Source organism: Orbicella faveolata, unplaced genomic scaffold (genome assembly GCF_042242905.1).
Source record: "Orbicella faveolata isolate gen_17 unplaced genomic scaffold, um_ofav_v1 contig_46, whole genome shotgun sequence".
NCBI classification, from domain to species: domain Eukaryota; kingdom Metazoa; phylum Cnidaria; class Anthozoa; order Scleractinia; family Merulinidae; genus Orbicella; species Orbicella faveolata.
This window is the reverse complement of record NW_028301576.1, coordinates 16,918,387-16,932,348: the sequence shown is the minus strand read 5'-3', so window position 1 is coordinate 16,932,348 and position 13,962 is coordinate 16,918,387. Positions and strand designations below refer to the sequence as shown.

Here is a 13,962-nt window from a genome sequence, read left to right as displayed (position 1 = left end):
AAAAAAAACTCTCCACTGGGCATCGTACACTCGAGGGAGTTTCACACCACAAAACAAATCCATCGCAGAATTACATAGGATGCGCCTTGAAATTCCTTCTCCAAAGACAACGAAAAGTCTCAGCCTTAACCACAGAAGAAAGGAAGGCCTTCCATCATTGATTCAGGCGACGAGAATTGAATTTTTATGCATGAAGTAGACAGTTTTCGTTCTGACTATCAGAACTGCTTGTTTCTTTGTTATGCTCGAGTGAGTTTTCGTCACATGACATTGTTTTGCATACTAAATCAGACGTAAAGGCCGGTTCCGCTTTTTTCAGCAAACCGGCTATGGCTACTGGAACAATACAACAAAATCTAAAATTTAAGGCGATAAAATTGTGCGATTTCAAAATGGATCTAATAAAGTGGCATTTGAACTTCGTATCGTGCAATTTTGGTCTGAAGTCATACTTGTGATTTCAAATCGAACTCGTTCACTCCACGTGGTGACATTCCAGCAGCTAAAATCACAAGAATTAATGAACAGCTGATTGCCGGATTGCGCTGCGCGCTCGTTCGATTTTGTTTGAAATCACGCGTATGATTTCAAACCAAAATGCACTCCACTCAGTTCAATTACCATTATAAATAAATGATTTCATGAATCTTAAAAGGATATAAGTTCTCTAGGTGATTCTAAAGTATCTTTCTGTGTATCGTCTGCATTCTGTAATGGTTGATTTCATTCTCGGGTTGCGCTTGGCTGGTCTTGGTGTTGGTGGTGAATCCCCGAGAATGCTGATTGTCGTTGATGAGATTTCTGATGGTGTCCAGCAGATCCATTATGCAACACATGACGGTACCGTAGGGGCCTTTCGGGTGGAACAGGCCATAGTGGAGACTGTGATCTGATGTATCTCTTTTTTTTTTCTTTTTTTTTTCCCACGAATCGCAGCTATCAGATTTGAGGCAAATAAGCCAATATGTCGTTGCTTAATATGTTTCGTGCCGTGTAATAGATCAGTTTCTTCAGCAAAAAGATCATCATCTTTGACTTTTGTGCATTTGGTAAAATGGACAATCCGGCAATCAGCGGTTCATTAATTCTTGTGATCTTAGCTGCCGGGATGTCACCACGTGGAGTGAGTGTGGAGTAACTTGATTTGCTTTCAGGAAATTTTGTGGCTGCCTCCGTTATAAAAGAAGAAAGTTCAGAGATAAATTCGTCTGTTGGGATTGTCAATGTCAGATCGTTAGTGCTAGTGTGAATACGTCTTTATTGAGAATGGCCCTTGCTTTTGCGACTGTGGGGCATCTGAAGTTTTCAATGTTTGTGTTTGATGGGAAAATGTTCTTCGTGTTGAGGTATTTTCCATTTGAGTCCGATAAAAGTGCGGCATGCGTTGAATTGACTGAGTTCGTATTGGCTGGCGGTAAAGGTTTCTTGTCCACTGACAAACTATTCAGGCTATTTTCCTTGTTCTGAGGGCCAGGCTCCTGAAGCACCGAGAAACGGTTTTCTAAGGTTGGATTTACAAGAAGTTCTTCTTCATGTTCCTCTTCACTGGTATTTGTGAAGGAGTGGCATTTGGGTCAGGTTTCAAAGCGGGTTTGGCAGACAATGGTACCCGAACTAAGATTTCTCCATTCCAGAAAATCCGATACCCGACCGTTTAACGACGTCGACATTTCAGAGACAGCTCACTTTTTTGATGAATAACTAAGAACCACTCTTGTACACCGGCCATAAAACGCATCTAGTTCAGGCACTTTTGCAGACGATATATTGTCTTTTTAGGGCGGTTAAATCAATGCTTACTATTTTTGTAGGTCCAAGAAATTCCACACCAGTGGTTTGACGACGGTGAAATAATCGGCCCTGTCCTTCACATAACATGTTCGCCTGCCATTCAGCTTTTGGAGCCAGCAACAATTACTATTCCTACCTCGTTTCAAGCGGACAAGAATGTTTGTGCAGAACCCTGGTTTAAGAACGCACATGTCAGGTTGTTAATGAATTCGGATGAGGGAACATCGCATTGGACAGAGATTACAGACCAACTGCCAAGACCAGCAGATTTAAAGAATGGGGTGATTACATTTCAAGCGTCACACTTCACTAGGTAACTAGAAAGCGACCCGAAACGAACGAAAATTTGTTTTGTATGTTTGAGCATTGATAAAGAGATGTAATATGACATTTGCAGACACATGTGACCGTCCTTCGAATTTGGGTTTTAGCTATTTCCAGTTCTCATGACACAGTTTTTTGCGGCAGTGGGGAGGGGGTGGAAGGAGGGGGCACAGTTTGCGTAAGTAATTGTTTAAAATTCACTTCGCACTTAGTATTTCGAAAGAAAAATAATGCTTAAGCTTACCCCCGTCCCTTCCCTCCCCCTAAAATTGTATTACTGGGACTTGAAAATAGAAGATTAATGTGTTTTACCTATCATTTTCGATTCACAACTCATAAGTATTTTAACGAACTTGCCAGTTTAGTTACGACCATCCTTCAACTTTTTTCACGAAAGTTGATAGAGGAAAACAGGCCATTTTACAGTTGTGTGATTAGTTACCTGGCCTAAGTATGCAAGCGAGGCTGAGGGTGACCCGGCTTAAATACAGACCTCTCTGGATTTCTCATTTAGATACCAACTTGTAAGCATAAGAACAACTCGATTTATTAAACAAAAGTAGTGAAGACTCACTGAACAGATAAATGTAAAATGGTCTATTCAAAAATATTTTTTAAATTTGTAAAAAGCTACTTTACATTGTTCACATTGTTTGTTTTGGCAAATCACCTTCGAAGAGTTTGTCAAATCTAAAAAGAACTATTACACATCTTTAGAGGGAATGTCCACTGACCGCAAGCTTTCGGTGGCACATGATGAAAAATGAAAAATTCCTCATATTTCGCCCAGAGCTGGTACTCCTAGAAATGTGACTGGATTTTTTCCTAAAAGAAAAACCGCCTAAAATTTACGTGTCGTGAAAAACAAGCACAATATAAGTGACTCATACCTTCTCATAAACTTGGCTCTGTTTAATCCGCATCACACAAGACTCCAGTTTGAGCCTTCAAATTTCATGTGTAGGGGTTTTCAAAACACCTGCGGTAACGAATTTGTGAGTTTATGGCGGGATTAAAAAATATTTCAAGAAAAAAAATTTCTAAAAGTTCCGTTTAAAAAAAATTAAAAGTAAATCTCATTTATAGTGGTCATGCACTTAGCTATACAAGCCCTAAGCTAGCTTAGCTAGTCTACAAGCATGCCAGTGAAACAAAGGAAACAAATATTTCAAATAAACGTAACATAGTTGAAAATCCCAACCGGCAGGAGGCAGACCAGTTGGCTATTTACAAAGCGTGACTGAGAATTTGAACTCGGGACTTCAGAGAAACAAATGCCGCTAGAAGCAGGGTGGAGGCCTTGAACCCGGAACCTCCGCATTGCAACACCAGCGCCCTAAACCACTCGGCCACTCGGCCTCTCGGCTACTCGGCCACTCGGCCACTCGGCCACTCGGCCGCGCTGCCTCCTCCATGGGACGAAATATTTTTCATCACGTACCATACATTTTTGATTTGGCTCGTTCTTAGTGGACAATCCTTTAATAAGATTATTAGAGCCCCAAATAGCTTTTGCAAAGCCGAAAGCACAATCCAAAAAAAATATTTTGGAGATTGGTCAAACAAAAGTTATGTAGTGCTTGCGCAAGCAGTCATATATATATCACCGAAATAGTCTATTATCTTCAAAGATTCTACAAAGGATTCTTCGGAGCCGTCTAAAATAAGGGTCGTGTCGTCTGCATATTGGCCAAGTTTAATTTCTTTGTCCTTTACAATTACGCCACGAATTCCTTTTTTTTGGCGAATTGTATTGGCGAGTACTTCTACAGAGAGAATGAATAGATACGGTGACAGAGGGCAACCTTGCCTGATTCCCCGGTTGAGCTCAAAGAAATTACTTGCCCATCCATTGTTTAAAACACAGCTTTCGCTATTGCAGTAAAATACTTTTAACCAGTTCAGCAATGATGGGCCGAAACCAAAAAAGTAATGGAAGGTTTTACGAATAAAGGGCCATTCTAGGGTATCAAAGGCTTTTTCAAAATCAAGAAAAAGGAGCAGTCCCGGCATATTGTTTGCTTTTGAAAATTTGATGACGCTGTCTATTAAACGAATGTTTTCTCCGATAAGTCTGTCTCTTATGAAGCCGGTTTGATCGTTAGAAACAAGTTTTGGCAGGAAAGTTTTGATGCGGCTTGCAATAGCTTTTGTTGCAATTTTGTAATCGCAATTCAAAAGTGTTAAAGGTCGCCAGTTCTTTATTGAATTAATGTTAGCATCCTTTTTTGGTATGAGCTTAATCATGCCCCTCCTTTGTGATATTGAGAGCTTTCCAATTTCGTAGGAATAATTAAAAGAGTGTATCAAAATTTCCGCCACGTCATTCCAAAACACTTTGTAGAATTCGCAGGGGAGACCATCGGTTACTGGGGATTTATCTGTCACCATACTTTTCAGCGCTTTTAAACATTCATTCCTCCTTAATTCACCCTCACAGAGAGATTGTTCATCGTTATTTAAAACCTTTTTGTTTTCTTGCTGTGGAAAGAAGAAAGCCCCTTCTTAGCTGTCAGTAGCTACTTTAGAACTGTGAAGATTTTGGTAAAACGATTCACATTCTTTTAAGATCTCTTTGTCTGTACAAATGAGGTCGTTGTCATTGACTTTGAGCTGGGTTATTGTTCCTTGTTTACAATGTCTCTTTCCAGATTGAGAAAGTATTTGGTATTTTTCTCACCTTCATTGTATCATTGAGATTTAGATCTTAAAATTGCTCCTTTTGTCCTGTATTCTATTATTGCCGCCAGTTCGCGTTTCTTTGTTTCAAGGTCCGACCACACTTGTTCTCGTCGAGTTTCGTCGCCATTAAATTCAGGAAGACGTTTTCCAAGAGTTGCGATTGGTTGTTCTATTTCCTCCTCTTTTCTTGCTAGTTTCTTTTTCATAGAAGTTCCATATTTCAAGGACTCCTCTCTCACTTTCAATTTAACCATTTCCCATAGTAAATTAGGGTTAACAGTATCATCTTGCGCGTATTCAACCTTGGTTTGTTTTATGATTGATTTTATCCGATTAACATACTCAATGTCATTTAAAAAAGAGATGTTAAGTTTCCAAAAGCCCCGCCCTCTATTGTTAGAATGCAGCGAGATTTGTAATGTAATCATGGAATGATCCGTTTTGTATCCTGGTAATATGTCCGCACTGATGGTGTTACAAAATGTAGTGTGACTTGGAGCGTAAATATTTGCTAAGGTTATGTGTTTTCCATTTGTAATCAGGTCACATATTATGAACAGTCCCTTGGGATCGGTGTAAGCTTTCGAGAGCTGAAAACTGAAATTATTGTTTAAAAGTATGGCTACACCTGCTTTGTTACTAGAACAACAGCTGAATAATGCCTGGTAACCCCATTCAGCTCTCCAGTCATGTATATTGTCTTCCGTACAATGGGCTTCTTGGATAAAATATACCGACATTTTTTTACATTTGAGCCAGTTGAAAATTTCACGTCTCTTAAACTTGTCTCCTAGTCCCCGAGTATTAATCGATCCTATTCTGAGATCCATTTTTCTCATATATTTTGTTAAAAATAATTTGATCGAAGGCGCTCAAGTGCATTGCTGAAATAAACCTTGAAAGTGTAAGCTGGCAAAATAAATCAAAAATACGAATATTTACATATCTACACATAAACACACTTAAAATCAATAATATTAGAAGACTGCTGATGGAATACGGTTGCATTCGATACCTTGTTCGTATTTTTCATTTTAGAGCCGCCTAATATTAGTTCTAAATGTAGCGGAGGCCGAATCTATCAGGCATAAGAATAATAACAAATAAATAGAAACTATGTATGGACAAATTATGCTTACAGTTCAAGTTCTTTACCTAAAGGCCAAAATTTACCTCGGACGAACAGCTTGTCGGGCTGTGCCTTGCTAAATGAAGCCGGGATGTTGTTTCTTCTGGCCTTCTTAAAGGTATCCATTTGTGCTCTCCGCCGCTCCACGATCTCAAAAGGTAGATCTGGATACATCTTAAAATTGGTTTCTCGCAATCCGGGACCTAAAGCGAGCATGCTTTGGCAGTCCTTGAATCTCAGAATCTTGCTAGAATAGGCCGCGGTTTCCCTTCTTTCCTCTTACCAAGGCGGTGGACTCGTTGGATTTCTACCGAGGCAGCATCAACATAGCCAAGATCCCTTTCGAGGAAAGAACGTAGCACTAATTCCGTATCTTCTCTGCTCGAGTCGTCCTCTGGAATGTTTTCGAATTTCAAATTTTCACGCCTAGAGTAGGCTTCAAGATACAGGTGTTGGTCTTCTACTTCTTTAATTCTGGCTCCAAGCTTAAGGTTCTCCTCCTCCAGGCTTTTTAACTTCGTGTTGGTATCATCTTGCGTTTGTTTTAGACTCTGCGAAGCTTCTTGGCGATCTGCTTCGATTGAATTTAAGCTCTCTTTAATGTCATCAACATCGCGTCTTGTGGTGGCGTGACAGCTCTCTAAATTTTGCACACGTCCTTCAAGTTTCAAAAGAGTCGCTTGAAAATCTCTCATTGATTTTTCAATACTGTCCAGTTTGTCTAGCTTCTTTAAAATGTTTTGAAGTGTGTCGCTAAACTCTTCAGTCATATTCAAGGCCGGTAAACTTACGCCTTCTTCTGTGTCTAGCTCGCTTACTTCATGGACACGAACAGCGTGCTCGCCGCTTTTCAATTTTTGCTTTCTGGAGAAGCGTTCGATATCCAAGATTCGTCTGACGAAGACACTCTAGTTTTCCGTTTGTTCAGTGTTTCTTCAAGAGTTTCGGCCATTAAAATCCGCAGAGCAATTGAGTTTAAGGCGAGCGGCTTAAGAAAACACGTCTCACTCCGCCATTGCTCCCCAGTCCTTTTTCAATTAATTTGTAATTAAGGTTGGTTTAATAAGTGAAGATGGAAATTTGGTGATAGTAAGACGGAGCAAAGTGAACTTTTGTAGTGGGTAAAGATTTTGGAGCTGCTTAGTATGCGAAGTTGCCGTTAAAAACCACTAAGGACCTAGTTGTTCAAAAGGCAGATAGCACTATGTACTTAGACAAATCGTCTTCCAATGCGTTGCCAAAAAAAAAAAAAACACTGTCCACTAGATAGTGTAATGTGCGGTGGATAGCGTTCTGCGCCCTTTGAGAATTGGAGCCTGATCACGAAAAATAGCCAGTGGAGAAGAGGACTACATTTTGCTGGACCCAGATTAGAAAGTTACTGTTTAAGTAACAAGTAGGGACGAAAATTTCACTATAGCTAAATACATACTAAATACATACAGGAACTGGAAAAACCATAATCGATGGTTGATCTGTTTATTGTAAAGAGGCAGAAAACAGAAAAATATGGCATGTCGCCACCTACGATATCCAAGAAATGTTGTGAAGGGCCCTTGATTATTTATTTCCCGAGTAGTGCCTCTAAATGAACTTGGTATATTCGTCAGTACCCTGCCAGAAATTAAGCAATTGTTCCAGAAACCAAATCCCCTTTTAATTTAATGAATTCAGTAAGGGGTAAGGCGAAGTTATAATGCCTAATATAATATCTTGAATGCTGAAAACTCTAGATTTTTTGTTAGCATAAAAAAACATTTTTAAAAATGTGTCCAAAATACATTCGAGAAAGAGCAATGAAAAAAAGGTGGCCTAATGTTTCTGATTCATTGTCACAAAAGGTACATTTGTGGTGCTCACTATAACCAATTTTAAATAATTTTTTGTTTGTATACAGAATCGAATTCAAAATTTTACATTGAAAGGCTTTCGCAAAAGGTTCATAAGCAACCTTATGGGGAAAAGCGAAGGCAAGTTTCAACTCCTCTTCAGTTAAATTAAAATTTTGTCTTAGTTTCTTAGCATTGTTTGGTAGCTGAGCTTTCCTACTTACTGTTAATGAATAGAAGTTTTTTGATTTCTTTTTTGAAATATCAAAAATAACAGTGTTACCCTTAAAATAGGGAAGGCGCCTATCGAGCCTATGCTGGGCTGTTTTTAAGTTGGACGGTATAGAGTGTCTCAGACCAGTCCATGTGCAGTGCAGATTCCGGAGTTATAATAAGCTTTCTAAAAAACAGGTTTTCCATTAATTCTAAAGTCTATTATTCTAAAATTTGCTTGTATTCTAAAATTTTTTTCGTTCTCCTCCGCCATTTTGGATGGACAAATGGCGACGCAAATGGCGGCTATTTCGGAAAACGTCTAACACTAGCTGACTGCTGGCACCAGGACCAATTACTTTTTTGCGATTTGCAAAATATTTTTCTGGATTTGACGACGATTCCTGAATACTTCCAGATACTTTTAGATACTCTGCTGCTTTCGGATTTGTGAAAAGGCAGTAGTGGATACAATAATTGAATCAAGATTTTTAATGTTATTTTTTTTAGATTTTACACACCCTTCAACGACTATTTACCAAAAATATGTGGTTTAATTTTTTTTTCGGGGAGGGGGGGTGGGGGTTTGAAACTATTTTGGAATTCTCCAGATCGGCTTCCGTGAATTTGACTTTTAGCTATTTCAAGTGCCCATGAAACAGTTCGTTTTGTGGCTCAGTTTAGAGTAAATTGGCTTGAATGCTTTTCGGAAGTCGGTATATTACCGACAGCATTTCAAACAATAGTTTATGCTAAACCAAGAATGCCAGCGTTGATTTTACCTCAAATTAACAGTGCATGCAACAAAAATGGGCTAGTCTATCACTAAAATACAAGAAAACAAATAGTTGATAAAAGTATAATTGTAGTGTCGAAAAGTCCTCACTCTTTTCAATTTGCATTCAGTCGAGCTTATAACTGAATAGATCGAAGTTGAACTTTTTTTCTGTACTTGCCGTTAATGGGCGCGAGTTTACTACTAGTTGGAGTAAGAAAATTGCTTTATTATCAATTTAGTGTAAGTACCTTCATCTTTGGGTACATAGTGCATTGAAAGGTCATGTGTAGCATATTTGTTCAAAGCAAACAGATGTTGGCTGATGAACACAATTGTAATCATGTCTTTGCAGGTTTTGGCCAATTATATGGTTCAAAGAGGTATTTAGATCAATTTCGAAGGATCCTGCTAATAGTCTCAGTGAAAACGTGCCCCTGGAGGATAGTGCTGATCGTTTCACTGAAAACGTGCCGCTGGAGGATCGTGCTAATCGTCTCACTGAACACGTGCCCCAGGAGGCTGGTTTCCTTGCATGTTTGGGCAGTAGTGGTGAAAATTCACCTGGAGAGCGTCTATTAAAATATTGTTGTTATCCAAGTGCTCTGGGGGAACCAGTCAGAAAAATCATATGCTCTGAATTTAAAGCCTTCCGTTATGATTACGGAGACTCCTTGGAACCGCTGTGTCCTGGTGACATGATAACTGTCGCTTTACGGAGGGGTCTTGTGCCAAGTAACGACACATCAGAGAGCACGTTACTACTCAGGTAAGACTACCAGGGTCCTGAATGAAAAGTGTTATGACTGTAACATTTCCATGAATACTACCGGTATTAACTCGCAATTGACGAAAACCAAGAGAGGATAAAGGCTAAGGGAGTTAATCCACCGTGTAGGTCTGATTCCCGAGATCATACCTTTGAAGTTATTTTTAGACATAGTACCAGGTTCATCACGCGAATGTTTTCCTGGAGGATGAAAATGCGATGAAAAAGCAGCTTGGATTGTCCACGTGAGGAGACCCACGTGGAATTTTCGAAAGAGGTAAAAGTAAAAATCTTTATTAATCCTGAAAAAACACCGATCAGCTGAATCCTAAGGGAGCAGCTGGTATAAACTGGTGATCAGCAATGCAAAATATATTCATCTAAAAATACATCCACACAATCATATCAAAATATGCTAAAATTGCAGTCAAGGATAGATATCAGCAGTATACATTCGAAGTTTTGTTTGACACCGACTATAAAACTATAACTGTAAAAAACTATATAAAACTATAACTATATAAAACCATAACTATAAAAGTTGTTTACGTTCTAATTCACTGCGTTCAAACGAACGTAAATTATTTACCACTTAAATATCCACAAAACAGGCACAACGAAGCATGGGTGGATCGCATGCGGAACCTAACTCTTTTATTACTTTTTTTTAAAGATACATTTCAATAGAATAATATTATAGACCATCAGCTAAATTCCTAGATGTTTTGTTACTCGTAATCGTCTACGCTGTGGTTCTACTACGCACATGTCCTTAGCCTCGTCACCATTCCAGCGTCCGTGAAGCTTTAGCAACCTCTCAGAAACGTAATGCGAGAGGTCCTTACTAACAACAGAACGTAAACTATGGAGACCGTAATCTTTGGGATCATAGCCTACATCCTTAAAAGCGTCCTTGAATATCTCCTTACAACGGCTATAAGATAATTTGCGATTCCTAAGGGTATAACGTAACTTCTTCTTCGTTAATGGCCTGAACAAGGGTTACTGACTAGATAGGTCAATATTGGCTTCTTGGATATACCTACGCAATACCGCAACATGACAATAATTACTCTCTAACTTAGGGATATACACATAGTTCCTCTCCATACACACATTGTTTTACCCTTTGGTACAAATACTTTAACAAATTTCTCGTGAAAGAATATGTGGTTGGGCTGAATGTTAGCTTGTTCATTAAAACGAAAAAATCCAGCAAGGAGTAAGGAATTTACTGCCGCAATACATAAATCTTTCAACGATGCGCCTTCATCACCAAATCTGTCGATAATACTTTCAACAACGTCAGCATCAACTGGCTTCTTCTCGCTAACTGGAAGGCTCCTTGTTCTCTCGGCACACTCAATCATGCTTCTGCCGCAGGCGTTGTCCAGAGGATTAGGGCCGTCATCAGGCGTGAAAGAATGTAGCCATTTAAGCACACAATTGAGGCGGGGGACCTAAGCTGTTGATCTAAGGTAAATAAGTAAAGCGTGACCACTGAGTAGAAAAAGGTATCTGAACAGAAATCTGTCTACTCCTACACCACACAAAAAACTTTTTAATTTCGTTGACGTACTTTTTCGCGTAGAATTAGCCTTGGAGTTAAGGAAGAAACTAAATAGGCAGTCAATTTTTCATGGGTCTGTCCTGTTATTGACAATGTTATGACGAAATTCATGATCAAAACAGGACGGACGCATGAAAAACTGACGTCAATTTGTTAAACTTAGGACAAATTAACCTGACATGAGCCCGCGATCCAACCGACTTGGTCAGCGGTCAATTAAAAAGACATGAACTCGATGAGCTCCAAACTTGAGCCGGCCATATGGTCACGTGATAGTGGTCAGCGAATACCTTGTTTTGACAGGTGTCAATTGACCATAAAATGCATGTCCAATATCAAAGAAGTACGTTCTAAAACAAGGCTGCATGTTGCTGTCAACCTTTTAGAAGTATGGCCGCCATCTTGCACGACTCCGCCGTCGTCGTCATCGCCGCGTCGTGCGTACGCGCCCACAAAAAGTACCGCTAGCCATGATAACCATGAGAAAATCAATGCATAGGTTTGCATTACTTTCCTATATGTGCATGGTGCTCCGCTTAGCGGCCCTGTGGGCCGCCGGAGCTCCTCTGTAAAGTTTATAAGAAAGGAAAGGAAAGGAAAATAAAACTTGAGTCAAGCGAGCTAACAAATAAACACCCAAAATATATTCCAAAGGAAAAACTAAACCCTATAACATCGTAATGTAACTGCACTGGGGCATCAATTAGCCACGCTTAAAAATCCTAACTCAAAAACAAATGCCCGACGCTCGCAAGGATAGACAAACCAGACAAAACACGGAGGCCCTAGAGAAGGCATGCGCCGCAAAAGAGGCAACATTTATAACGCCAGACTAATAGCGTCGTGAGAAAGGCTAGCAAAAGTTTACACATGTTCGACCACATAGCCTTACACACAGTGGGTCCAAAGTCAGCTCGTAAACATAAAACGGACGGACACAGCTGCCCTACATAAAGTTTCGTGCAATGTGTGAGGAAGTTTTCAAATAAACGAAACGCGCAAGAATTTCTTTCCAAAAACTCCAGTCTAAGGGCGACGACGTTGCCTGTAAAATTTACAGAGTACAGGAACGAATTCAAATTTCTTCCTAAAGTGAGATCCTCAGTTCCATTCTGTTGGAAACAGCCTTTCATAAACTGCTTGTATTTACTTGTAAGTAGAGGCCAGAAACTGGACGAAGGCCAGAGTAGTACAACGATGGTAGCCCTCGCCTTCTGGAGACTCGGATAATGGAGGGCGCGAGCAACAAGAGGTACCGGAGGAACCACTGAACAATTCTCAGACTTACGATTTTGAAAAAAAAAAGTTCACCCCTGATGTCGCCGGTTCCAAAAACGGGAAAAGAATCTTGGTAGTTTCGCTGTATAAAAATTAGCAAAACAGTCAACTGTGTGCGGACCCCATAACTCTTCTAAACGGAGAAAAACCGGAGTAATCTGCCAATCATCAAAGTCAATAAGGCGACTGATATAATCTGCTCTCTCATATTCCCTTCGCGGGATCCACTGGACCTCCAAACGAATATTATACTCAGCGCAAAACTGGAAAATTTTGACAGCTAGTCTGTGCAGATCTAACTTCATGCTTCCCACTTCGACCATTTTCGCAGCCGACTGACAATCCGTAAACCACTTGACGACAGAACCCGCCAGAACTGGGGTGAGCGATTCGGAAGATAAATCAATGGCGGCAAGCTCTCTCCAAGTAGGACTTTTGGAGCATTCGGATGGTTCCCAAAGTCTATGACAGATATGCTCCTCGTTAAGAGTGATAACTGAACCACATCCAGTAGCACTTGCATTGAAATAAACGAAACCCTGACGTTGAGGCTTATGAATGAGGAAACAATCCCGAACCTTGAGGGATTCAAATTGGTTTTCCAAAACGCAACTCTTCATTGCAATGCTGATCTAATTCAATTTTCTCCTTCCAATGCTGGACACTTAATGTAGACAAAACGCAGAGCCAAGTCATGATTCTGGAGATATTCCCGGAAACTGGACATGTAGAAAGAATTTGCCCTGTGAAAGAGGCCAATTTCCTAGCAGAATAACGAAGCCAGAGTCAGCAATACTGTCAATGGTTAACAATTATTTATCTAAGTGGAGGTAAATATCCACCACTTTCACCGACAATGAGGTGAATAATTGTTTTAGTATGGACCACACAAGCTGAATAACTAGCGGACCAAAGAGTGACTTAATTTGTTTAAGAGTAACTTTATTTTAAACGGGAAGCCATTTTGGTTTTCTTCGGCTGCTCGGAGGTGAATAGTACTTGGCTAATCACCTCCGAGCTAGCCAATCAGCGTGCGCGAAAATTACTATTCACTTGTGTGGTATATACTAATACTGAGTATTTAGCAAACCTCCTACCGACGATTTCAATGGTTGCTTGAGCACTGTCCCATGTAAGACCCAACCAATCGATTCGCCGGCAAGGTTCCCATATCGATTTCTCGTCATTTGTGATAAAACCTGCCTCACCAAGATCGGTTTTTACTGCTTTAGCTAAGCTACTACACTCTAGGCGATCTCTTTCTGTGGCCCAGCCATCGTCAAGAAAAATAGCAATGCATATGCCCTGATGTCTCCAATGTTTTTCCAAAAGCTTAAGAGTTTTTGGTGAATTTGCGAGGCGTGGACGATAAACCAAAAGACAAACCTGTAAACACGTAAAACTTTGTATAATTAGAGCTACCATGCTTACAAGAGAAACCGAGGTAGGTATCCGCTCTTCAGGTTAAAAGAAAACATAAAAGCTTCTGTCATGAAGTAGGATAACGAAATGTCTATTTTCCAGTCTTCACATGTGACCGGCATATTTCTCAGGCACTTAATAATGTATTTTAAATCAAGAATGAGCCTCTTTTCTCACTGG

The 13,962-nt window shown here is 39.9% G+C and overlaps 2 protein-coding genes, 1 long non-coding RNA gene and 1 pseudogene across 3 annotated transcripts in view; 2 read left to right on the top strand and 2 right to left on the bottom strand.

The window, feature by feature from the left end:
* LOC110040361 (uncharacterized) overlaps window positions 1–13,962 on the bottom strand; it is a 237,806-nt gene that overhangs the window by 47,420 nt on the left and 176,424 nt on the right. The window lies entirely within an intron of this gene.
* Window positions 1–13,962, top strand: part of LOC149098671 (uncharacterized) — a 221,759-nt gene that overhangs the window by 110,226 nt on the left and 97,571 nt on the right. The gene's annotated exons all lie outside the window — the stretch shown is intronic.
* The window catches only part of LOC110067038 (uncharacterized), a 69,778-nt gene that overhangs the window by 25,982 nt on the left and 29,834 nt on the right, over window positions 1–13,962 (top strand). The window contains exons 8-9 of the mRNA XM_089278318.1: window positions 1,812–2,104; window positions 9,099–9,512. Coding sequence (XP_089134444.1) covers window positions 1,812–2,104; window positions 9,099–9,512 — 707 coding nt within the window. The remainder of the gene's footprint in view (window positions 1–1,811; window positions 2,105–9,098; window positions 9,513–13,962) is intronic.
* On the bottom strand, window positions 5,933–6,696 carry LOC149098676 (uncharacterized; annotated as a pseudogene).